Below are 27,083 nucleotides of genomic sequence, written 5' to 3'. Positions count from 1 at the left end.
CAGGTGTCTACTGAAGATCAGATTCAGCTCCATCCTGGGGTCTGACACACTCTCCCCGTGTTTGCTCACCAGTTTGCCTTCTATGCCATGAAGATGCCATTTGTCATACAAGAAGGCTGCATTGTTCTGATGTAGGCTTTGACAGTGGACACCTGTGCCACTTCTGGGAGTGAGCTGCTTATCCTCTCTGTCCTGTCCCATTATCCTGGGTTGCATCATTGACTGACCTGCTGGAGAAACTGCAACTGGTCTCAGTCACCCTGATCCCTTATATGACGTAAAAGGGGGAAGCTGTCCTAGGTAAAGTCAATCATGTTAGACAACTGCTCTGTTTTTTTTTTGCCAGCAGCAGTAGGAGCAAGGCAGCACAGCATACCTGTGGAGAAGCTTTTTAGTACATCAAGCTGATATGCTGTTTTGTACAGACTTGATAACGCTGGACAACAGGAGGAGGGCAGAGGATTTATAATAGTGTCTTACTGTCACTAGGGCTGGATCCATCTGTCCAGCCATGGAGACTGTGTATGATGATACACAAACCCCCAGGACAAGTGAAGGAAACACCAACATGCCCTGCAACCTGCAAATGATTGTGTCAGGGTCTAAACAGACAATAGACATGAAAGGAATTGATTCTTAGTTGTAGAATCATTGGTTCCAGTGAATAGGGTTGTGTGAGTTTGGGTTTTCTTGTTTGGAGCAGCTGAAAGTTTTACTTGAAGGCACAGTGTGTTCTAGGCACAAAGTGGTTAAACAACTGCTCAGCTGTGCCGTAACTGCTTGTGGTAGGTGTTCTATGATTGACAGGGCAAACAGCAAAACAGTCCAGCGGGTTCCTTCCTTCAGCAGGGAGTTGTCCTGTCTTTGCTCAGACAGAGATGACGTGAGTGGCAGGAGGATGTGCTGTGCTCTCGGCTGACACATGGCCTCAATTCCCTGAGCCTTGTAGCAAGAAGGGTGGCTGCAGGCTTTAGTGTTTGCTGCTCAGTGTTACCCGCCTTTGCTGCATTGACTTTTGAGTTACGTTCTTTTAAGGAAGCCATCCTAATGTTGATGCAGAGGGTACAGTGGTGCTTTGTACTCATTCTTGGTTAACGCAAGTGCTGTATACTTAGACTCCTCTGCTGTTTGAACTAATTTGTCTGTATTCAGAAGCATGGATTACTCTCCTCAAAACTTAGTTGTTTCAAAATCTGCTTGAGGAATAGCATCATTTTTTTTGAGGTATGTGCCTCTGGACTGAATTAAGAGCTTGCAGTGCAGATACAGTCATTGCTCTTTTACTACTACAGTTTTTCAATTTTCTTTGTGTTTTGTGGAAGCTTTAATAGGATTTTCCAGAGGGTTTTATGCTTTAACATTAAAAACATTTTTAGCGGGTTGCACACATATACTTTGTCTTCTTGTGCTCAAAGCTTTCTGGACTTAACCTAATCTTTCTCCTCAATTTTTTTTTTTATTTTAGAGGTAATTTGAATGTTCTAATTTTTGTTTTAAATGATGTCTTTGTACAACCTCTTCTAGAACCTGGGGAGACTTACCATTTGTCTTGAGTAAACTAACTTACATAAGAATTTTTCTGTTTTTAATGCAGGTTGGGAGGACCTGACCCTCTGGACTATGTTAGCATGTACAGAAACCTGGGAAACCCAGCGCTGAATGTTCCTGAGCACTGGCACTATGTCAGTTTTGGGTTAAGTGATTTGTATGGAGACAACCGAGTTCATGAGTAAGTGTTATTTAAGTTCTGTAGCTGGGCATTGTGTTTTGGGGGTGTGCAGGTAAAACCCTGTCCTGCTGCTCATATTATTTGAACAGCTGGTTTTCAGTTGAGAACACCCTAGGTTTTTGAGCCCTGGTCTCAAAGAAGATGACGTATGCCTGTTCTTGTATGTAGAAGAAATTCTATGTTTCCCTCTGCAGGCTTTGAATGCAGTGTATTTTCTTTCAGTGTTGAGTAAGTTTTTGTTTAAATTTCTTTTAACTGGTTGGGAAATTTTCTTTTGACTGTCTTGTTGTGTTTTTCACACTCTGCAATCTGGTATGGTTGTACTTAAATCCTGACCCCTCCTTGTGCATGTTAAATGCCTTCCTCTGGAAAACTGCTGTAAGGGCATTTTTGCTGTTGCTGGCACAGCAGTGTTACTGTCAGCAGACTGCCACCCCAGTGGCTGCTGTATAAAGTGCCAATTTGTGTAACAGAAGCCTAAAACTCTAATTGTTTGACTGTCTATTCTCCAGTAATTAAATTATTATCTTAGGTTATTGGTATGGATGGTTTCTAGCAGGAACTTTGGGTTAGGCCAAACAGGTGGCATGAGCTAATCCTATTGTCTTTCATTAGCTGACCTTACTCCTTAACTCCAGTTAAAATGAGTAGCAGTTGCCAAGACATCGTGATTTTGAGGCTGTGAACATGGCATTTTAACCAGCCAGAAATGGCACAAGGTTTCTGCTGCTACTGTTTACTAAAACTACCTTTGCACTGTGTTATAGTTGTAGGATAAATGTCCTTGATGAATGGTGCAGCAAAGGCTCCGGTTTGTTCACACAAGCTTTTCTCCTTTTGTTTGTCTTGGTTAAGATTCAGCCACCAGTTTGTTTTTTTTTTGTGGTGGCTGAATCTTTGCTTTTTGTGCAAAGTGGTTTTCTTGCAACAGCAGCAGTTGGGCAGTTTCTTTAATTTTACACATTCCTCAAGGCAATTTCTCCTGGGTTTTTAGTCCTTGTGTTTGTGATTACAGAACTGTTTTTCAGAAAACAAGTCTGGAGTTTATACAGGACCCTAATGTCACAGAGATCTGCCTGGGACATTTAACCAACACATCTACTAATAGTAAACCCCAGTCATTAGTTGCAGGGGCAGAAGTAGGGCAAGTGAAATAAATGAAATTTAAGGCTTCCTTCCCTCACTTCCACAAGAGAACTTAGTGTGAACGTGTAGGTCTTCATATGGTGCTTTTGTTTATAGATCAGGTGTGTGTTTCCCTTCTCTCTGTGTGGCTGGAACAGCATCCCCAGCTCCTCAGCACTGTGTCATTGTGTCACTTGCCCTGAGATGTCTGGCTGTCTTCAGTCTATCACCTTTAATTTGGTCTCATTCTTGGAGCTACAAAGCTTAATAGTATTTGTCCTGTCAAGTAGGTCAGTTCTACCTTGTGTCCAAAAGTCTTAATATACAATTGTGCATGTGGTAGAACTGTCAAGACCCACACATTTCCTAAACACTGAACATGAAGTTACCAGCTGGTACATGAGCACTGTAGACTGGCTGACAGAAGATTTTCAAAGGAGCTGAGCACTCACCAGCAGTTCTCACTCCCAAGAGCAATTGCTGTTTGCTAAAACTGCTCTTGAAATTTGATGGCTATAGGAACTTCACGTCACCAGCCCAACCCTATGCACTCAGGAGGTTCTTGTTCTCTGACAGGGAATTTAATAAATCTTTTTTTAAGAAAATATGTCTCTTTTTTGCTTGAAAGGCTTTGGGATTCTGCTGTCCCAGGTAAAGTGCTGTGGAATGCTTGGCAGGACCATGGGATGGCAGGGCAGTTGTTTAAATCTTTGGTATATTTCCTTTAAAACCAGTGTGACACTGAACTCTACTGAGTTGCCCTGGCCTCTGGAGACAGGAAAGCGTTTGGGTTTTTTAGGTTTTTCCAGCTGTCCACAAAGAGTGCAGAGCTGGATCTGCTTGTGACAGTTAGCAAGGTTCCTACAACAGGGATGTGCTTCCATAGCCTTGCTGTGCCTTATGCTTTAGAAAGGTGAAGATAGAACACTGCCAAAGGTCTTGTTAATTGCCCAGTTTGGGTAATGCATAGCTTATTTCTTGTGGACCTCTCATGGTAATACAATACAGTCTAGAACAATTATCATGCAATATTAAATGAAAAGGACTTTTTTTTTTAATGAACTAACACTGACTTGGAGGCCCCAGTATTTTTATTTATACTAGAATAGCAAACAGATGTAGCAAATAATGTGAAAATTTTGACTTTAATTTATATTTTTTAATAAGAACCTGAAAGGTCTGAAGTAGAGCTCTCCTGGTGCCTCCTTGTTGACAGATTTATTTTCAGTTAAAGCAGCACTGTTTCCTGCTCTGCTTACATATCAGCTATACTCTGCTTACAGAACCAGACTGGTTTTAAGAATCTGTAGAATAAGATGGAAGAACTCTAAGAATTTCAAACAAGGAAACCTTTTTCGTTTAAAACCCCTCAGTGTTTCATGGTATAATGGCAACCATGACACCAGCTGTGCTGGGCTGATAGTTCTAAAAATCCTAAATCATGATGTCATGACAGTTTTAGGGAACCACAGGCCTTTCAGTGGGATTTCATGCCAAGCTGCTTGCATGGAAATAAGTCTCTCCAGTCGAGCATGTTGCACAACTTGAGTGGCAGCAGAAATCTTTCCAGGATGTTTTTGCAAGTTACACTCCATTTTTAGCTTTTTCTATCTTCTTTCAAATAAAAACAAATGTGTAGCTTCTAGAATCTATTCAGCAGGGTTAAAGGAGGGCTTTTTTTTTTTTTGGACTGTTCTTGCATTCTGAAGAGATTCTGCACTGCAGCGGTGAGTGTGCACAGCCTGCTGGCAGGAAGCGTGTGGCCAGTGCAGCTGTGGCAGAGGAGATGCTAAGTCCTGTGCTCTTCTCCACCCCTTGCTGGCAGCAACTGCCCACAGCAATGCCAGCAGCAAGGAATGTGTCCCTGTGTGTCTGCACAAAGCCAGTGCCTCAGCTGGCAGTTGCAGGTTCGTGCTCTGATGCCAGACCATCAGCGAGGTCAAGGGACAGATGCCTGATCATTCCTGCAGTTTACAAACATTATGATGACTTTTTCCATGTTGGAGAACAGGGCAGCATCAGCAGGTGTGGCTGGACTTGGACTCCACCAGCAGCAATGCCAGCTTCAACTACTGCTGAGTGCTGCCTTTGTAGCAGCCCTCAGGAGTCTGGACAGAAACTGATGCATAGGAAGTTCCACCTGCAGATGAGGAAGAGCCTAATTGTTGTGGGTGACCATGCACTGGAACAGAGAGAGGCTGTGGAAATAGTAAAGATCCACCTGGACACAATCCTGTGTCATGTGCTCTGGGATTACTCTGCATGATCAGGAAGGGTGGACCAGATGACACACTATGATCCCTTTCAACTTTACCCACTCTGATTCTGTACTGTGGTGCCACAGTGTGTGCCAGACCCTGATTGTGCTGGCACAAGTTTGCAGGGCTGTCCAGAGACTAAGATGGAAAACGTGTTTTTCCCAGACTGGCTTGTGTCTTCAGTTTGCTCTAAGGCCAAGGTTGAATCTCCACTTAACTGTTCTGTAGTTTGAGTGCTCATCCTTTCTCTTAACACTTTAAAGAAGTGCATGGAAAGTGAAAACCATGATGCAATAGAATTCCTAAACACCTTGAATAGTCTTATTTGTATTAAAATTGCAGGGTTGTAATTCAGAGTTGAAATAGAAAGTAAGGCTTAAATTATGAATAGGTTGAGATAAGATTTTTATTTGTGGTCTTCCCACATCCCACAAAGTGACATGCCAACTGTGTTTTGATGTTTACTACATCAGCTTCATACTGACAAGGGTGGTGGAGTTTGGGGTTTTTGGTTTTGTTTTTTTTCCTGGCCCCTAGCCAGGATCTGAAGTGCAGCATCCCATTTGCATAAAACCGGAGAGATTACAGCTCCCTTCATCTCTATTACAGATGCAGGGTACCACCCGCTGAGACAACAGGTTCCAACTTGCTGTGGTCCTTTTGATTTGTGCTGCTTTCCATTTGGATCAGGAGGGAGCAGTGCATGCCGGGATAACGTGTTGTCTCTGTGGGTGGTGCCTCCCTATTAAAGGTGAGGGTAAGCATGAGCCTTTCAAGATCTTCAGTCCAGCTTGTGTTCTGCTTGCTTGTATAGATCCTCTGAATGACCTTAACTTGTAAAAGGGCAAGGATGCTTGTTAGAGCTGGGAGGAAGAAAAAGGAGCGCAAAACTGGATCAGGTAACCAATGCAGGGCTTGCAGAGGGGTGGATGTTTTCTGGAAGGCTTTTTCTGAGTATAAAAGGAGTTTGAAAAGAGTATTTAGAAAATAGCCTGGAAGTTGGAACGAGTGCTCTCTTTCTTTTGAGTGCATGCTGGCTTCTGCTTTGAACCTGCATGAATGTAGGACAGAGTGGTGCTGACAGCTGTCACTTTAGTGGCCTCTTAGTTCTGTAGCCTTTCATAAATTTGAAAGCTCACTGCCCTCAGCTTGCCAGCCTTTAGCCTTAAATTTTGATATTTAATGGGTCCCTAAGTGCTTTATAAACCACATGTCTAAAGCACTGCTGAAACATTACACCAAACTCCAAGGTAACTGAATGCTTTTAAAGTGGTGGAGACTGATTCTGCCCTTCTTTGTTTCCATGATAAAACAGAGGCCCTTTTGGAAGATAGTAAATTAGGGAGAGGTGGTGGATCCATATTTCAGATAAGATTTGTAAGGTTCAGTATGTCTACCTTGAGAGATGAAAGATTGCTGGAGGTGGAGCATCTACTTCAGTTAAAAGGAATTACATGGGAGAGGATATCAGTGAGCATCAGTTTAGGAAAGAGGTACAAGAGGTAGGACTTGAAGGAGAGAGGGTCCAAGGTGGGTTAGCTGCACAACAGCTAAAATAAAAATGTCTATTTTTTATTTATAAAAAATGAAATCTGTCTTTTAATGGATTTGTCTTGTAATTAGATTATTTTCTTACCTATAAAGATATGAGTTAAAATGAGCTTCTCTTAACATGAGGTACTTTTAACAAATCTCACCTGTATGGATTCTCTTGTGTACAGAAATACAGATGTGCTTCTACTGAAACTTGCTTAATGGGAGCACCTGTAGATCCTTCGCTTGCAAAATATACTTTGCAGAAATGTGACATTTTGTGGACAGGATTGAATTTGACCAGTGAGTTCAGACATCTTAAAGAAGCATATGCGTAAGTGTGGTCATGTAGGGTTCAATTCTCTGTTTCCCAGACAAATAAAGCCCTGTTAAACCAAGCATCATGCCTATTTATGTGTCCCACTGAGGGTGTCCTCCAGTCACTGCCCTGCACCAGAACCCTCTAAGGCTTGTGTTTCACAGCTGGAGGCAGACCTCCCCTGAAGCTATGGTCACCACAGGGAAATCTGATTTTCCCTCCTCCAAGGCAGAGTGCACTTGGCTTCCAAATGTCATTTGCTGGAGGTAGTACTCTTAATGAAATGAAAGATGTAGGCCACCTACGGAGAGCAACCCGCTTTGTGCTGCGTTTCTGTGTTTATATGCAAGAGTTGTGGGACGAGACTACTCTTGAACTGTGCTAGATTTGGAATGGTTTTTTGAAGCGTTGAAGGAAATTCATTTAACATTTACAGCATGGTAGTTGAATTTACAAGAAGGACTGTTTTCAATAAAAAAAAAGGAAAAATATTGGAAGAAGGTTTAGTGCTGAGCATTGAAGGCAAACACCACTTCCTGTTTAGTAGTGTGTCTGCACTCCGGTGCTGTATCCTGCTAGGATGAACCTCTTGCTGCCATGCAGGGGAAGGGGCATAGTGCTCAAACTGGATGATTTTGTGGGGTGTCTTTTGCCAACAGAACTTTCACATTTATTATCTTGGTACATTGGAGGGGAGTTAATCCAAGACATGGCTTCCTTACTCTGATCTCCAAGCTGGGTTAGTGCTGAATGGAGAGTTTGCAGGCTCTGCTCTCCCAGCGAGTTCAGCCTGCCAGGAACAGAAGCAACTGGGGATCAAAACTGTGTCTACTAGTGAAAGATCACTTTATGTGATAAAGGTCTGTTTATGGATGTTTTAAAAATCAAGAAATAAATGATAGGTTTTTTTTCAGTGAGACATGAAGGTAAAAGTATTTTTGATCAGTGCAGCCATTCCAGCTGTGAGATCATTGGCATTTTTTAATCCATTTGCTGCCTGGAATAGAGATACTAACAAAATAAATGTTTGAATAAATAGATCCGAATGCTGTTATTTATACCTAATCTCCTTTGTTTTTTCCTCAATGCTTTTTTAGTGTTGCGAACATGCCTTCTTGACTAGTACTAGAATAGTGCATGTTTCTTAATGAGGCAGTGGCTACAATTGGTAGCAACAAATTACCACTGATAATAAAGTTACCTATTTTATATGAAATTTGAGCTGTTGGTGTTTCTCTCTTCTAAGCTGGAAACTCCGTGGTGATGACCTAACTCAGCTGCCTCTCTACTGTCATCTCAATTTTGAATCAAGGCCCAATAGGCAGTGACACCAGGCTAACAAAAGAGGGCTGCAAATCTTGGTGGTCTCCCATTCAGATGGTATTGCCTTCCTTGGACAAAGGGGTGAGTAGGGCTCCTGAGTGCCACTCTGCCTCTAGGGATGGTAAACAAGGAACGGATCACTGGTGGGAGGCATTTTTTGATCACTTGACAAAGCTGGGTAGATGGGATACCACCTGACAAAGGGCTGAGGTTTAAAGGAAGATTTTGCAAGGGCTCTTAAGAACAAAAAGGAAAAAATAGGCCAGAAAACTGGGTTTTTTTTCAGGATGTAAACAGGGTGGGCGGAGGTGAAGGGGGACTCGGCCATTCTTGGGGAACTCTGATTTAAGCTCAGAGGATACAGACAAGGGAAGGAGGGAAGAGTGCACAGATGGCTCATTGTTTTGTCTAGCTCAGCATTCTTGCACTGCCGAAGTGAAGGGCAATTGTTTTAAAATCCTTTTTGCAAAGAGTGCTCTTTGCTTTCCAGCTATCCCAGGTCCCTGAGATGCAAACTGTAAACCAGAGGGACTGGTCTTAAATGCCCATTTGTTTTGGAGGGTCAGTCCAAGGGGCCCTGGGCAGTTGCTGGGCAGCAAGGCATTGCTTCTATGTGGGAATGAGGGGAAAGGAGTACTCCTGGGAAAAATGCACTGCAGCATTTGGTGAGGAGGTGAGAACAAAAGGATACACACAGAGTGGCTGATGCAGACCAGTGTTTGGCTTGGGGATCTTTACCAAAGCTATGAAATGTAGCACGAAACTGGAACATACCTTAGCTGCAATGACATCTGATATACAGTATAGTTTTCTTACAGTATTTCACTTTTTTTTTGGTAGCAATTAATTAATTAATATAAAGAAACACTGCCATTTCTATATGTTATTGTTTCTACTGCTTCAGTTGCACTGGCACAGATCCTTCCCCTCCTCCCCTGTAAATTGTTGTGGCCTTTCTGGAGCAGGGGCCTTTTTTGGCATAGTCGACAAAAATAAACCATAAGGGCAGCTGTTGTTATGAATAAGGCTCAACAGGGGAGTTTTACCAGTAGAACTACAGCAATATAATTATACTGGTAGACTGGTTACAGTAAATTTCCTCATGAAGGCAAGCCTTAAGTTGACATTTCCTAGCTAAGTTGAATCCATATGTATAACCTTATTACGCAAAAATAATATCTCTCTGAGTCTTGAATTCCTTTTTTACCTAGAAGAGTAACATTAAGTAGAAAAGCAAAGAATTTAGTGTTCAGAGATAGATGGGGGGTTTTCTCTAACAGAGCGGTTGTGATGAGCTGTATGCTGACCTCTGTGTTCTTTACTGGACAGGTTATTCCTTCAACAGTGATCAGGAACACAAGGAGAGTGTTCCTGCTTACTGCACTAAAATGTAAGCAGTACTGAAATATGCTGTAAGTTGACATATCTCCCAGCTTTCCTCCTGTTTGAATGACAAGCTGAACCATTTTGTAGTTCACATAACTGAAGTGGTTTGGCTGCGAAGCAAAGCTATTTTGCCACTATTAAAATTTTTAGGGGTAAGCCTGAAGCCACTGAAAGGATGGTGAGGGAATGACACTTTCTTTCCTCCTTTGTTTGATTTTTAAGAGGCAAAGATTTATTTTATCCTTTTGGACATTGTCTTACAACGAATGGAGTTTGCCTAACGCTCACAAGCCCTAGAAGTTTCAAGTGCTTCAAAGGAAAGATAATTTTGCAGGAAAAGCTTAACACTTAAAGGCAGATTTAAAAAATACCTGTAGTAGACTTTACATTGCATATGTCTCATGTTTCCCTTTTGGGAGTCTTTCACCAGCAATCCAGTGCTTTCTTTTCTCTGGAATTACAGCTCAAGCTCCAAGGACCTTTCGCTTCCTGTTTAATTGATTAAGATCTCTCACAGTGCTCATCAATATATTTTTAAGTGCACCCTTTGCAATGAAATGAGACTATGTAACAGCTCACTAGGGAAGGCAGAATTGTCTGGATTTCTATAGCTGATGAAGTGAAAGATCAGGGATTGAATTCCAGATCCATCAGGATCGTTGAGACATAGATGGGTTTACGTTGGAAGGGACCATAAAGATCTTCTAGCTCCAATCCCCGCTAGACCAACTTGCTCAAAGCCCAATCCAGCCTGGCCTGGAACACTTCCAGGAATGGGGCATCCACAGCACTGCTGGCCAAGCCTGTGCCAGTGCTTCACCACCCTCACAGTAAAGAATTTCGTCCCAATATCTAATCTAAACCTATTGTTTGTCAGTTTAAAGGTGTTCCCCCTTTTCCTGTTACTACCTGCCATTGTCAAAAGTCTTTCTCCAGCTCTCCAGCCCTTTGGGTACCGGAAGGTGCTCTAAGGTCTCCCTGGAGCCTTTTCTTCTTCAGTGTGAACAGGCCCAACTCTCTCGGCCTGTCCCCAGTCCTCTGAGAATCTTCATGGTCATCTTCAGGACTTTCTGTGACAGATCCATGTTACTTTTAGGACAGGAGTCCCAGAGCTGGATGCAGCAGTCTAGATGGGATTTCACAAGAGCAGTGTACGAGAGCTGAACCACTTCCCTTAACCTGCTGGCCACACCTCTGGTGGTGCAGCCCAGGACACAGTTGAATTTCTGGGTTGCAGGTGCACCTTGCTGGCTCACATTGAGCATTTTGCCAACCAGCAATATGCAGGTGCCTACAGCCTGCTTGCAAGCTGCTGGAGTTTAGGCTCCTAAAAGCTCCTGAATACCTTTTATGCCCCAAGTTCATTTATTGCACAGCTGAGAACATAAATGTATGAGAGTCCCAAAAATGTGCTTAAGGATATATTAAAGTTGCTTCTTGCATGGTTTTTCTTAAAGTACGTTCTTTAGCCAGCAGGAAAGTAATGGGAGACACCAGTGTTTATACTCTATGTAACATATTGGAGTCCTGATCCTCGCCTGAGACCTTTAGGCAATGCTGAAAAATACTAACTGTAGCTGTCAGTGGCTTTGAGTTTTTTTCATATTCTTTCCATCCTCCCTACGGCTTTTGAAAGGCACTTTTGTTATGCGAATAGGTTCTTCCCAGCAGCTGCAGAACTTTCCACAGTAGGAGCTAGGAAGGAGCCAGCAGACACTGCAAGGAAAGTTGATGCCCTTTTCCCGACTGCTCACGAAGCACAGCAGCACTGCCCTTCCCAGCCACACTGGCTCAAACTAGCCCTTTGCTAATGTTCTCTTGCCTGGTGAGGTAGCAGCTGAGCCTTAGGTGAAGTTGTGGAGATGCGTTGTTGTTATTATTATTATTATTATTGTTATTGTTATTATTATTCCCATCCATCAGAGATAAGGATTCAGTTCCAATATGAAGTGGGATCCATGTGCAGATGAAAGTTTGTCTTCTCTGTCATGCAGTGACTATGTGCTTTGTTGGCAGAATCACCTCCAGCTCAGGCCAAATGAGAGCGCTGTTCTTCTGGGCCTTGTAGAAACAAAGGATGAGTAGTTCTGAAGTATAGCATAAACAGGCAGCTTAAGTAAAATGTTACAAGTCTTGATAAGTTTTCTTTTTCATTAGTGCCTTCACTCTTGTTCTGTGAATGCAATAGTAAATCCTTACTGTACTCCTAGCTTTTCCTTCCAGATCCTTTCAGTGGGCATTAAGATGATGCAAGTCCTCTGCAACTTCTTAGCCTTTTGCAGTGAAACTGTTTGCACTTTCTTTGCCAAGCAGCACAGCCTCACTTGTGGTGCTGGTTGTGGTGGTTCAGAAACTGCTCTCAACACCTCACCTGGGCTGGGACTGGTTCTGCTGGCCATGAAGTGGGAAGCCAGAGTTGCTCTGTGGAGGAATGTGTGAGTCCTTGAGCTGAAAAACATGGTCAGTAGTCTAGTTACTCGATTACACGTAGATTTATTTATTTTTAATAAGTTGTTTTGGAAATCATGAAGATGAATGTTTTGATCTTGTCAGTTTAGTTATAACTGTAATGGGAGAGTAATCCATCACCTACTGGTACAGCTACATTCATGCACTGTAAAAAAAGAGAAAATAAAATGTAAACTGCCCTCGTGTGAACCTCTTTTGCTGGAGTAGAAAGTGACATTTCCCATGCAACCTCCTGTTTCATATTTGGTTGTTTTAGTCATTTCCCTTGTTCTGTATTTGTCCATGCTGTGCAGAATGTGGAGTTAATTTCCCAGCTTCTGTGACCTTGATAGATGAGTATATAAGCATTTCCTATATGATGAGTGTGTCACATTACTCTTTGAAGCAGAGAACTATCATTATTTACATCTGAGAATCAAATTCCTAAGTAACTTGTTGAGGAGGATGAGAAGTTTGTAGCAGACAGGAGATTCAAACTTAGGTTACCTGGATGCTGTTTTAGCACTTACAGAATATTCTGAAGTTTCCCTACATAGTGTTAGTAATGAGGCAGATCCATCCCTTTGGCACTGATAGGGCCTTTGCAGCCTTTTGCCCTTAAACTGCAAGCACTATCCCTACAGGTGTGATTGTGTGTTGGCACTCTCCAGAATGAGACAATAATGCTTTCAAGCCTCTAGAGCTCAAAGGGATTAACCTCCAGCAGATAAGCATGATCTTGGCCTTCTTCCAGATGTTACTGTTTTCATGGCATGGACAGTAGAGCCCCAAAGAAGATTGCCTTAACTTGCAACCCAGCACATTAAAGTGACCAGAAAACTCCTGGTGGTTTACTTTAACATACTAGGCTGGAGTTAGCACAACTCAGGAGCTGTTTCCCAGGTGGCTGGGCAGGAGCTGAGTATAGGAATCAACTCAATTCCTTGTGAATTATCAGCTGTGGGTCCTGTAAGCACAGTTCTGGATACAGAGTATCAAATCAGAAGTTCGTACCTGTGTTCTTGACCATGATGTTTTGTAGGATCACTTGGGTTGGAAGGGTCCTCCAAAAGTTTCCAGCTGATGCTTTCTCAGAGGGCTGACTTCCCTGGATCACATCGCTAGATCCTATTCTGGAGTTTGGTCATTATCTAGTGACACTATATAAAACAGTTGTGCCTGCAGAATTATGAATAAGGTTGACTTGACTCTAGGTTTAGAGGAAAAACCAATTTGTCTGTTGTATCAACATTTGTTATTCACAGAGACAATTTTGTAAAAACAAAATCTAAACTGTGAGTCCAGGTTTCAGGGACAAGATTGTAACTGGCTGCATTTTGAAGTAACTGAGTAGTAAAGCCTGTCAAATCAATGTTTTGTATGTGTGAATGAAACTGTATCTTTTCTCCTCTTCCTCTTCTGCCTTGTAACATCTCTTCCCTCATTGAATAGTAGCTCTGTGAAACAGTTCTGTTTTCATACTGGCCAGCACAAATCAATTCACAAATTTTTACTCAGATCTATCTCAGTGTAAATTTTTTAAGTGGATCCTATATGAGTATTTCAGAAAGCTGAGAAACGCCTCCAAATAACTGCAGAGTGGGTGTCTCTGCATCTGTTTGGATTTAGATGTTGGAATAAGTCTCTAAAAACAATTTAACTTTCTAGAAGAGTTTTCCATTCGGCTGATTGCTTACACATTTGATATGATGTACTGGAAGAGCAAGCTCTAAGCAGCAGCTGTCACAGACTGACATCTCTGAGCACGGTGTCACTCGCTTTCCAACCAAGATTTTACATGAACAAAACTCTTTGAGCATGTGGTCATTTTTTAATATTTGCCCTGGTTATGCATGAAGTTTTGTCTTAAATCAAGCTACAAAGCAGTCCAGTAAGATTGTGTGTGCAAGTTTGGGGTGGCAGGAGCTCATGGAATTTCCTGCTAAGCGCTCTGAAGAGATAACCATCTGACATCCAGATAATCATCCCCTGCTTCTCTCAAATGTTTTTCTGTGAATGAATACTTTTTAAATGTCAGGAAACAATCCAGGGGAATATGCGAGTAAGCAGGTAGGTTTTGGGTGAAATAAGTCTTCTGGATACTTTTTAAGCCTTTTATATAAAGGGGTTGCTGTGCCTAGTTTTTTACAGAATTGCTTCACAGGAACTTCCCAGCATGCCATCGGGGCTCTCATATGAGAGTTTTATACTGTTTGACAGCTGCACTAAAAACAACTGCTTCCTGTTAGGCAAGATGCTGGAAGCACTAGGTATGGTCCTTTTTTTTTTTTTGTCCTTTTTTTTTTCTTTTTTTCTTTTTTCCTGTTTCCCTTAAGCTCTGGAATCTGAGAGTCATTTGCTGATGGTGGGTAGAAATTGTGCAATGCACCTGGAGCTTGAATTCAGAAGACTGTGCATAATCTTGTTTAAGGCACATCAGCTCTTGCCTGATGTCCTTCCCAGGAGATAAAGACACTGAAGTGTTTAGCTCAGTGGCTGCTGAAGGCTTCTCCTTTGGTTTTGGACAGGAGACCACCCTTTGTGTTGCTTGTTAGTGGGAGGTAAAAGGGAAGTGATTCATGTCTCAGGTGATTTGGGTGATTCTTAGGGAGGACCTGTGAAGTCAGTCACTGGGCACCTTGATGCTTTTTGTGACACTAGTCCTCTGTGTTGCTAACAGTAGTCTCTTGGCTACCTAGTAGAAAAATCTTCTGGGACAGGTATTAGCTCTGCAGCCCTAAAACACTATTGAGGGTTGGACTCTGAAGTGCTTTGGTCTCATTAGGCAGAGTGGTAGATACTGCCCATCACCTTGGTTTGACCATCTCCTCAAACTTCAAGAAGATCCTGAGAAGCTGATCTGGAGTATTGAAAGCTATGGATTGGCAATTACTGTGCTGGGGTTTTTTTTGGTGGGTGGGATGGGGACTGTGGGTACAATTAAAATTGGTACTGATGCAAATAACAGCAGCTCTTCCTGATGTCAGGTTTAGAAATGTAGTGATACTGTATTTCTGCAGCCTTCAAAATGGTTTCAAAGTGGCTCACCAGCAGCAGAACAGGTAACTGTCTTTGTAGAAGATGTGGAAAGATGCCATTAAGGACTTGAAGTAAAGGCATCTTAAGTGGCTTCACAAAAGTAGTGTTGAAGCAGCCGACAACTGAGTGACTCATTCCAGAGTGCTGTGACCTTGCTTCCCAGAAGAGACTTGGTTTATCTCTCTGAAGCTGTTGGGAGTGCAGCTATGACTTCTGAAAGTGCAGTCCTAACTATGCCCTAACAGCCTCAAAGGGCTTTCTTGTTGTTCTCAGGCTGAAATAATCACAGTGATTTCCCTGTGTAAACTCCCTTTTTGGTTGGGATTGGTTCACCTAATATATTTATATGCACATACTCTTAAACTCTCAAAAAAACAAACACCTAGTACACTCTGCTCCTTGTACAGAGCTGTGTAGCTTTCAAAAGCAGAATTGCAGAAATACTGCCATTTGCACTGCAGTGAAGCAAACCTTCCCTTCTTCCTTGCAAAAGTGAGAATGAAAATGCTTTGGTAAATAGCTTTGATTTAAACTGAAAAGCCTCTGGTTTTCAGAGCTGCTTTTAAAGCAAAGGGCTACTTTGGCTTTTGATCCTCTTAAGCTGGGTTATTTGATGTGAAAAACGCCCTGGGTACTCTGCTGCAGAGGGGAGCAGCTTTTCAGTTCTCTGTGTGTGGCTTCAGGAGAGGGCCTGGCAGAGCATGGGGTGGTGGGGGGCTCAGGGGGGGGCCTGATTGCACAGCTCTGTAAATAAAGGGGCCTCTATTTCTTTGGATTCTTTTGCTGGAACTAAATATCATGATCAGTGAAACTCTTACCTCATTAAATGAACAAGCCAGGCTCCTCCAGCATATGTGCAGTGCTGCAGTGTGGTTTGTTCTGCTGAGCTGATTTGCTGAACAGATAAGGGAGTTTTAACCTAAGAATGGCATGTAATGTATGACCTTGGCTTTTGGAAGGTTTATTTTTGTTCTTTTGACAAAATAAGGTTTTAATATTAAATATGGGGTTGGATTTGACTTGGAAGATGCCAGAGCCTTCCACTACTGCTGCAGTCATAATATAAAACTATCTGATGTGTGCCAGTGAGCATGCAGCGAGCCAAGAATTTCTCCATCAGTGTTTATTTTTCCAAAAACTTACCCGGTTGTTTTGCAGTTGGGTTGGCTAAAAAGGTGATGTGCCCTTGTGTTGGAGGGAGCAAAACAGTGGTGGGCACAATATAGTCCATGCTGACTCTTTATATTTAGCATCTGTAGTTTTGAGGCAAAATACGGGCTTTCAGCATCCCCCCACACACACTTTTTTAGTGTTTTAAAAGTGTTTACAAGAGACTTTCACTCAAAACTCCAGGGTTCACCACAACCAAGGCATAAAACAAACTATGTGAAATATTCAGATCTGTTAGTACAGGAACTTAATGCTGTACTGCAGCTTTCAGTTTGTGTAATCAAGGCTATGCAGGCATACAAAATAATATTTTTGAGGCTTTCTTCCTGCACATGTTCCATCTCAGATCATCATCTTATTGTAAAGCTGAGGTGCTTTTGGGCTGCTACACTGCAAGAGTTTGGCTGAAGAAATGACCTGTAAAGTGCTTCAGTGCTGAGGTGCTGAATAAGCTCCAAAGTCCTTGTTCCAAATTGGCTGTAGTTTGAATTGGTTACCTTCAATTTAAACCACTACCACACCCCCCAAAATAAACCTCCCAAACCAGCCCCCCACCCCAAACCCAAAAACAACACCAAAACAACAGAAACACCCAATCAACCTAACCGTGACCAGAAAAACCCACACCAAACCTACCACCTCACTCCTCACCTCCCTAGCTCTCAGGGAAACCAGCCTCAAATAGTGCAGAATCTTTTTTCTGTAGATCAAAAGCTGTGATCAAAGTGTGTTGCCTCTGCAGCTGGCACAGGAGTTGTGTCAGGCTGACCTGCTGGGAATGCTTTCCACTGGAAAGGGAGCAGGTTGCTGCAGGTACAGGTAGCAGAGAGTGTGGGGAGGTCCCTGAAAGAGCTCATGGCTTCCATGTGCTTTAGCAAGATTTCTTCCATCTGTGGATTGTTGTTACCCTTCCACCCAGTTTTGGGTTTTTTTTTTGTGGAAATGTGGTTTGTTTGGTCTTTCTCTTCTGGAAGTATTGTTAGGGTTTTTAGTTTGTTCATTGACTGTGGCTGGATGAAGGCAGTTGATTTTCTAGAAGTTTTCCAGAAGTTTGGGGGAAGTTTGAAACTTACAAGAAGATGCACAAGTTTGAACATCTGCAAGGTGTGATGGAGTTTTTTGTCCAGCTTCTAGTCATCCTCATAAGAAAATGCTTAAGCAGTGGAGACATGCTCTAAAAGGAGGAAACTGCCATGGGAACCCAATGTTTCCACATGGAATAGAGAGGAGTCTCTCTGTTCTTGTGAGAGCTTAAGCCATTTGTCTTCCATTGGCATATGTATCTGGAAATCTTGGGTTTCTAACTGGGAAAAATAATTTCCCATGCTATTTGCCTCTCCATTAGCAGACTGATGCATTTTTATCGTCACAAATTTTGAAGCTGGGGCCAATGTAAGCACTTGTAGTAAAAAGGATATCCATAAGAGAAGCCAAGCTGCATAACTTGTCTACTGGATATGTCTCTGTGACCAAGGGTTAGAAGCATGTAGGGAGGTTGTGTAGCTTCAGAAGCTCATGTCTGCCTGCATTCTCAGGTACATCCCCCAGACCTCATCCAGGAGCTCTGATCCTGTGTTATGGTCCATTGTTCAATGAGAGAAATTTCATGGCAGTTGTTGAAACTACATTGAACTTACCTTCAAATACAAGTCTTCTATTAAGAGTAAAAGCAAAATCTTTGGCAAAAATACTAACAAAATTACTATCCTATTTACATTCTGAATATTAATATTTCTTTATATTAAAGAGCTGTCTAAATTAAGCATAAAGTATTTCCAAAGTAATCACCAGTATTCAAAGCCACATGTGTCACGATTTCCTCAAAACCAGATTACCAAGCTAAAATTAAACAGATCAAAGACTTTCACTTTATAGACTGCTACCTCAGAACAGCTGCACAGTGCAGGTGAAATGCATGTTTTTAAATTTTCCCTGTATTTTCACCAACTCGTGGCCATTAATGGTTCAAAAACATTTTAAGTCTAATCTTTAAATACAAATCTCTTACATGCAAATAAAATTCTTCTAAGATTTAACTGTTAATTTGAGAATATAAGCATTGTATGCTGCTGCATTTTCTGAGTGTTCTCTGGAAGATACATCTTGAGTCTCTGGGGGATTTTTAAAAAAATCTTAAAAGGGAAGTAGCTTAATGTTTGTTTCCTTACTTTTTTTTTTGTTGTTGTTTTAATTAGCAGATGTCTGTTTTAAGAGTCAAACTACCACATGAACAAATCCATTTAAGTAACATTGCTTGTCAGCTTTACTGTTTTGTGACTACTGCTGTGTTGCTGATCAGCAATATTCTCTTAAATACAAGTGTTGCTTTAGTTTTGATGGATACTCACCTAAACACTTCCATCAGTAACTTTCATATGGATCAATGTAAAGCATGTGTGGTCTTCTTTAAACAGTTATTTCTGGGAAGCAGAGATCCAAGAGGTTAAAAAAAAAAGCCCACTGAACTCTAGCTCATTGCGTATTAGAAGTAAAGCTGTGTTGTTTCAGAACATGCCTTGAAAGGGGGAAATTCAATAGGGACCCATCTTACTTTCCAAACAATTTAACTGAGAAAGATCAGCTCGAAGGCTTTTTGTTAACTTTGATCTTTCTTAAAACTGACCCATTCATAATGTGTTTTGGTTTCTGGTTTGTGCTTTTCCTGGAATCAGTTCTTGAGAATGATCCACTTTGAAGCATTTTTGTTCCTCCCTTTAAGAAATACTTCTTTTTTCCTTTACTAACTGATATGGGAAACTAATAAAGCACTATAGGGATGCTGCTTGTCCAGAGTACAACTTTGCATCTGTGAGGATATCACCATTCTGTATCAGCCAGTCAGGTAGATCTGCACGTGGTTACAGAACTCAGGATTCACTGCACATCCAGATTCCACTCCCTGAATGGCTGATTCTGTGAGGAGAATGCTCATCCTTTTTCCATGGTCCTAGTCTTAAATCCTGCTCTGGTCAAGAAGAGTGTAATGACTTTTTATTTTTCATTCCCTCCAGGTTTACAGGAACAGATGGACCGAGTGGTTTTGGGTTTGAGCTGACATTCCGACTGAAGAGAGAGACGGGGGAGTCGGCACCACCCACTTGGCCAGCAGAGCTGATGCAAGGCTTGGCCAGATACGTCTTCCAGTCAGGTACCTCAGGGTTAAATACACAGCCTCGCTTTTTCCTGCTCTAGTTTTGAAGTGCCACATTGTTGCAGGATGTGACACTTGTCTCATGGGCACCCAGTCAGGTCTTGGAAATTGCCTTTGTGTGGGAACCAAAAATGAGTGTGTTTCTTCCTCCAGCCCCGCCTGCAGGGACAAAACCAATTTTTGTTCAGGTTACTGCAAATCCTCAGTATCGAAGAGCTGAAGTTACACAACAGTCAGTAACTATGGGAAGTCTGTCCAGTGACTCTTTCCTGCATAGTTGGGTTCGAAGAATCTCAGAATGAACTAGATTGGAAAAGACCTTTGAGATCATCAAGTCCAACCTATGACCTAACATCTCCTCATCAACTAAAGCATGGTACTGCATGCCACATCCAGTATCTTCTCTCAGCAAGAAAAACACATTTTCTTATCCTGAATGGCTGAGGAGCAACTATCTAATAAGGTCTCACTTCTCATCAGAAGCACTATAACATCCAAAAACATTGCAGCTCCATCACAGGCAAATCGCTTCCAGTGGTCCCTGCAGCCAGGCAGTAGCAATGCATATGAACATGGAGTTGTTGAGATACAAAAATGTAAAAGTTGTAAGGAATGCTAAGGCTGGGGGGGGCAAGGAATTAACAATTGTGAATCATTACTGCGGATGGAGAATTGCCAGAAAACTGGGAACAGGGTGCCTACAAACCATCCTCTTGCACTGGTCTTTCATACTTTGATTTATATCACTGGATTGAATGTTAGTTTTAGTGTCAGCACATGAAAACCTGTGGAATGGCTGATAGCTAATGTACTTGAAAGGCACGAACCAGCATCACAAGATCTGAATGAAAATATTTAAAGAACATTTTTTAACCTAATTTGAGGTTCTTTACAGGTAAAGTACCTTATAAATCAATGGTTATTGAATTTATAGCATTTGGTACCTGCAGTATTAGTTCATAAATTGCTCAGTAACTTTTGATTCAGATGATGGTTTTCAGTCAGCTGGCTGACTCTCAAAGGGAGCAGGTCTGGGTAAAAACAGGATTGCTCCACTAACCTCTGTAACAAATCTGAGGAAGTGGCAGTCTTGTGGGTATTTTTCTAAATATTGCTGGACAGAGTTCAGTGCCAGCCCAGATAATTGCTTGTCTTTTTGTAACCTTTCCTGTGTAGCTGTCTTCCCCAGTTGCCATCCAAAATTTGTCTCACCTTTCTATCTTTATTTTTGCAACTGTTAAGCATCTAAATCTATGATTGTCATTATTTTTTACATTGTTTGAGATTCCCATCCTGCCTAAATGGTATTGCACATATTCACATTTTCTATCCAATGACTGCAGGGTCTGAAGAAAACATCTGAGTCTAAAAAAAAAAAAAACAACTCGCTCTTAGATACAAAGTACTATACATGTTACATGTTAACTTATACTAAATATCCTACATCCCATTTGGAACATTTTAAATTTCCTAGTCCAGGCTAGTTCTCATAGCAGTTGTTTGTTGGGCACTGTCTTTTCATGGATGAGAGGAGGTCTGCAGAGTGCGATGGGCTTTGGAAGAGTACTTCAGGGCAAACTTCATGGTGACTGAGCAGGCAGTCAGGGCAGAGACTTCCCTTACTCAGTTCCTGCAGTCCCATCTTTTTAACCTCAAAGCCAAAGAACTGTTCTTAGAATGAAAAGAGTGGTTGTGCCCGTGCTTATCAATCTGGCATGAACCACCCTCCAGTATTCTGCTTATCCATGCTGGTTTTTACTTTATATCCGCCATGACTCTTTAAAGGCATGCTCAAACTCATGCTGATGGATTCTAGCCTCTGGGTGTTTAGTTTTCAATTTGCCTTATGAAGAACAACAGTGTATGAATCATAAATTGACTTCTTTCCTTGACTGTGAGATTGGGTGGGAGCCAATACCACGCTTATCATACAATGGGCGAACCACATGCTGGGTTACCTTAGGAAAGGCACGAGCAGCAGATGGAGGGAAGTTATTACCTCTTTGGCATGGCACTGGGAAGGCCTTGCTTAGAATATTGTGTCTTGTTTTGGGCCTTTAACAAATACTGAAAAATTGGAGAGTGTTCAAGGTAGTCAGGGTTTCTAGGGCATGTGAGCCATGAGGAGAGCTGGAAGGAGCAGGGCCAGTTTAGCCTGGGAAGAGAATGTGCAGGGTGATCTAATTGGAGCCTACAGCTGTAGGGAGGGTAGTTACAAGATTGTCAGGTCAAGCCCTAGATAGTACATCAAAGGACTACAACTCTGATTTGCAGTATGGGAGGCCCTGGAAAAACTTCAAGGAAAACTTGCTCACAAGGAGAGTGGCGAAGGACAGGAAATGGTTTATAGGAGAGGTGCTGGAACTCTGTTCCTGGAAAGGTTCAGGATTTAGTTCAACAAAGCTAAGTTGGCCCTAATCTAGCACTGGTGATGGCTCCACTTCAGCTAGGGAGGCTGGACAAGAGACCTCCAAAGGCCCCTTAAAATATTACAGGAGTGTTGGATTTTTGGCATTTTTTCCATACTGCTCTTTAGCAACCAGCTGTGTGTTATCACTGACTATTACCAATCATTTCTTGCCTTGTATAAAAGGAATCTGTCTACTGTTGCAACAACTGAACAAATTCTACTTTTATTTTAGTACAGATCTGATTATCACATGTCTCTTTTAGAAAAGAATTTTCTCAGGCTAAAATCATCTGGTGAATAATAGACATCATGTTAACCCTGACAAGATTATGCATTTAAAAGTAAGACTTGTAATGGGGCCTATTTTATAATTTTTTCTTGATCTTTCAGGGCAATGCCAGCTGAGCACAACTAGATGCAGTAATTTTCTAATTTAGTCAAAGATCTCTCACTCCATTGCTCTGCAGAGTCCCCAGTACTTCTGCTGCATCTGATGTGTCCTGCTTTGTTTCGTTGTACTCCCTTGAGCTGTTTTCTCTCAGGATGGTAGTGTCCAGAGCAGTTCCTGTGTTCTCCTTTATGTCACTCCTGGGTAATCAGGCACCCAAGTCCTCGGCACTACATTACATTACATTATTAAAGTAATAATGTTACTTTATTTTCTGCCTAGTAGAGTTTCTAGTCCAGTTTGACATTCTCACTCTGCAGAGCCAAGAGAACTTCTGCCATTGTTTTTTCTTGTTTTTTTACAGGACTTCTCTGTTCAGATGTTGAAGCTTTAAAAACTGAAGTATTTGAAGGTCTGGTTTTTCTGAAGCCCATTGGGCATGAAGCAGGCTGTGGCATGACAGCATTGTTTTACACGATGAAAGGTTTCTTTTTGCTGGAGTTCTTTCTGACTGTAGTGCTTAGAGCATTTCTCAAATGAAACTCTGATAAGTGTTGTTTAACTCTGTTGTATGCACCTTAATGCTGTCCTCTTCATTTGTTTAAAAAAAAAAATATTATGGTGTCTCTTTAATACTCTGAAGTAGCCTTAAAAACATTTGATGAACCGAAACAACTTAAGTAAAGCTTATGAATCCACCCTGAACAAGAAGCAAGAAAAAGAATGAAATTGGCAGAAACTTCTTGGATAGGTTCCAAGCACTTTCACATGTCAGAAAATTGTTTACTCTGAAAGCTGCATTAAGAGCTAAATTCTTATCTCTTGGTAAAAAACAACTTTTTAATTATCAGAGATGTGCTGCTGAGTCCAGTTGAAGCTGGGGGAGAGTAAGGTGTAGTTATACTCCTGCTGAGCCTGAGCATTTTCAGGTGACGACTGAGTTGAATATTTACTAGCAGCTACTGCTGTCCAAAATATTATTCCTATGTATTGCAATTGCAAAGCATGTCTCATTGCAAGTGGTGTATTTTTCTAACAAACACTTCTAGGCATATGCATGTTGCATTCCTTTGTTTCTCTCTCTCTCTCCTGCACTGTAGCAGTGCTTTAGGAAAGCAATCTTCTGCATTGAATTTCAGACCTCTTTCAGCCTTGGTTTCTCTGTTCACTCTAACAAGCGCTTGGTGCTTTTGATTAAAGGGCAGTACTCACCCTCCTTCAACAAAACCAAGCTTTCAAGTCTCAAAAAGTTTTATTTGTGGCTTTATCTGTTCTTAATTTTATCACTGTTTGACCATGACCACAAATTCCAACTCTGTTAGTTTTAAAAAATCCCCAAACCTTCAAACCTTGAAAATGAAACTTTGCACAATTCTGTGACCTTAGCTTGTCATGGTTCATGGGTGTACTGCAAATATCTCATGGTAGAACAAATTTATACTTCAGTTCAAATGAAAAGGAAGAAATGCTCTTCCTACAGAAAGCTTATCCAGACCTTACTGCAATTGTTAACTCTTTATGTACTAGCACATAAAGTATTAAGTATTAAGACCCTTGATCACTACAGAGGGACTATGGTTTGTGTTTTCCTGAAATTAGAATCTGCATTTTCTTTCTCTCTAGGGTAAATTTATGTTGTTTTCAAGGGTCTGTCTGATATGTGTTATGAAGACAATATATTGATGTAGCACGGAAACAAGTACGCGTGTGTATGAGCTCTTGCTGCTTCCATGTTTTTAGCCTGAAAGAAAACAGCTGCAGCTGTCAGGTACAGGTTTGGAGAAATTGTCATGAAAACTCATCATGCATAGAGCCTAAAGATAATTATGTGGCAGATGTCATGGTTATATTCTCCACAATGCAAAAGTTGTAGTGGGGAATGAGCCAGAAGTATTAAGAGGATGTCCATGAATTAGAAGTTTGCAGGTTGGCTGAGCTTGATGACATTTGCCCCAGAACATATCAGCATGAGCAGGCTGAGCCCCTCCTGGTTTAGGGATGACAGGTAGCATCACAGGAGACTGGAAAACTGGCAAATGCTGTTCCTCGCATCCCATAAAAAAACCTGTATCAGAACCAAAACAAACTCCCAAAATGAAAAAAAAAAATATATAATTGGTCAATCAGATTTCAGGTCTTAAGAAACTGCTAAGAGAAACAAACCATCCAGAAGGCATCCACAGAACAATGGATGTTCCAGCATGGAATTATCAACAGTAAATTAGAAGTAAGTAAGTAGCAGGTACCATAGGAAGCTGTGAATGTTGGTTACCTTGATATGAATGAGACTTTTTACCTGGTCCCAACAAGTGTGTGAATGAGCTAAGGAAATGAGATCTTGGTAAAAGGTAAAGAAGAGGGCTGCAATACTGGTTGGATTGTTAGACTCTGAGTAATTGTCAATGTGTAGTCGTCAACCACAAAAGATGGATAGAGCGGGGAAGTACTGGTGTGCAGTAAGGGCAGGGAGGCACAACAGGTGCAGGGTCCTCTCCTGACAGTACAATTCCAGCGCAGTCTGTTGGGGGAAAGCAGCAGTTCTGAAAAGAGAAGAAAACTATTTGGAGTTTCTATTACCAATGAGCTATACTTAAACTAACATGCTCTTCATGCTGAGAGGTAGAAGTGGAATTATTCTGGTATATAAATAGAAGTGTTCTGTGTATTGCATAGGGTTGGGTCCTACACTGCAAGAGAGAGGGACAACATTGTATTTCATTTTGGGCAAAAAGCTTCAAGTCACATGCATCCATCAGTTGGAGAGAGACTGGAGGAGAGCAGTAAGAATGATCCAGAGGTCCAGAAAATATGACCTGTGAAGGAATGATCAAAATAGTTACGTTTGTTTAGTCTAAGGAGAAGAAAATGGAAGATGTGAGAACAGTCTTCAAGTATGCAAAAGGTTGCTGTAAGGAATAAAGTAATAAATACTTTTTTCATGTGCCTACTGGGGATAGGAGAGACTAAAAATTTTGTAATTTAACTACTAAAATGTTTGTAAAATAAGCTCAAGGTTTATCATTAGGAGAACTTCTGAATGGCAAGTGACATTTGTATAGTGGCAGATATCCTGTTGCTGCATTTCTTTGAGAACAAGTCAAACTGTTCTTCATGGATATTTGTCAGGGAGAGTTGATCATTCCTTCAGGCAAGGGCAGAGTTAGAACCTTCTTAGTCTCATTTATTATTATAAATATGTCTTGAATGACTTAGTATTCTTTTCAGGTCTTCTAAATGTATTTTTTTTTTATTCCATAAATAGGTAATTTATCTTTTCTCATAGCACTGAAAGGTATTTAAATCTGAGTTTGATGTCTCAACTAATTGAAAAGTTGAACTATAATATTCAACCTTTGACTAGCCAGTAGTAGAAAGCTGCTTTCATCCTGGGTACTGTAAAACAGTAATAACAAAATGTGCAGGCAAAGAAAGTAAGGATGCAAGGTGCAATTTTTCAGTGGCAATATAATGTAGATTTCAGCTGAGTACTTCAAAAGTAACTTGTATGAATTATTCCTTAGAAAACTTACTACTTCCAAAAAATGGATTGGACAAAACCAATTCCAGTTAGGTACATGACAAGTTATACATGTTGATAACAACATGGCAAAACAACAACCAAACTAACTGCAGCTGGTTTGGTTTTGGGTTTTTTCCCCACAAACACCTCTGCACTGTCATGGTGAAGGATCCTCTTTTCAGAGAAAAGGATAGATTTCATATCTGTTATTTATGTGAAACCTGTAGGAACTTAGTATCTGTGAGCTTCTGTTCTCTGTCATGATTCAAGTCCATGGGCCAATTTCCCAAAGTCTCCCCTGGAAAGGAGGATGGTTCTGCTGCATGGAAGTGCCCAAGGCAGCACAGCTGCACAAGCCTTTGGTAGCCAGGCCAGAGCAAGCCCATAATGAGGGACATGTAGCCTTCCTTAGTAATTTCTGACATGTTGTACTTTCTTCAGGTAGAAATTATTTTATGACAGCTTATCTCTAGTTTAAAGAAGGACACACACACGATTCCTGCCACGTGCATGATCTCCCAGTACATCTGTTTGGGGCCATTATGCCATCTCTCTATGCCACAGTTTCACCTTTGTTTAAGCAAGGGTGATTATGGAAGTTGTAAAGGCTGCAGGTGTAGATACACTCTTCTTATTCAGCAGTTTTCACCTGAATCAAATTAGTTTAGTCTGACTCAAGGAGCTTCTTTGTGTTTGACAGGCACTATAACTCTTACACTGAAAGTGGGGCTCAGTGGGATTAGAGGATCTGATGGGGGTCACAGACCTCCAGCCATTAGCCAGCAGATACCTTGGCACCTGCTGTCCTGCCATAACCAGCAGGACTCATCTTTAGATCTCCTGGGGTCCAGAAAGCTTCAGTGTAGTAGCCTCAGTGACTCTTTGCTTGCCAACATGTTTTCAAACATTCTTGACACAGGCCAATTTCTGTGTGTAAAAAGGAAAAAACCAAAACAAGCAACCAAACTCTAAACCTAAAACAAACTCCTTGCTTCCTTGAATACAAATGAAGCTTCTCTGGCTTGTTTGTAAAGCTGTTTATTTCTTCCCAAGAGGATGACTAAAGCCAAATAAAATCTGCCAGTAATTCATACACATTTTTCCCTGACTGTACCCTTATCTTTTTTTTTTTTTTTTCCAACCCCAGGCCAATTTATTATTCTCTTCTGGTTGCTATGGCTTTGTAAAATATATATGTTTTTTCTATCATCTGTTTATAATATTGACCCGTTTCCAGTGTAGAGCTGGCCCTGTCTCCTCTCTAGTATTCCAGGATTTTAGATT

At 41.4% G+C, this 27,083-nt stretch overlaps 1 protein-coding gene across 3 annotated transcripts in view; it reads left to right on the top strand.

Moving 5' to 3' along the window:
- Positions 1-27,083, top strand: part of SUFU (SUFU negative regulator of hedgehog signaling) — an 89,556-nt gene that overhangs the window by 4,301 nt on the left and 58,172 nt on the right. For 2 of the 3 annotated variants that reach the window (XM_086899101.1, XM_086899100.1), the window contains exons 2-3: positions 1,595-1,729; positions 19,342-19,478. In XM_086899101.1, the coding sequence (XP_086755227.1) occupies positions 1,595-1,729; positions 19,342-19,478 (272 nt within the window). Of the gene's footprint in view, positions 1-907; positions 1,225-1,594; positions 1,730-19,341; positions 19,479-27,083 lie in introns of those variants that run through there. The other variant, XM_086899102.1, reaches the window with a different exon arrangement.

The sequence above is a fragment of the Cyanistes caeruleus genome, chromosome 8 (genome assembly GCF_971803275.1).
Source record: "Cyanistes caeruleus chromosome 8, bCyaCae1.hap1.1, whole genome shotgun sequence".
NCBI classification, from domain to species: Eukaryota; Metazoa; Chordata; class Aves; order Passeriformes; family Paridae; genus Cyanistes; species Cyanistes caeruleus.
Note: the sequence above shows the minus strand (reverse complement) of the source record. Positions and strands in the feature narration are given on the sequence as shown.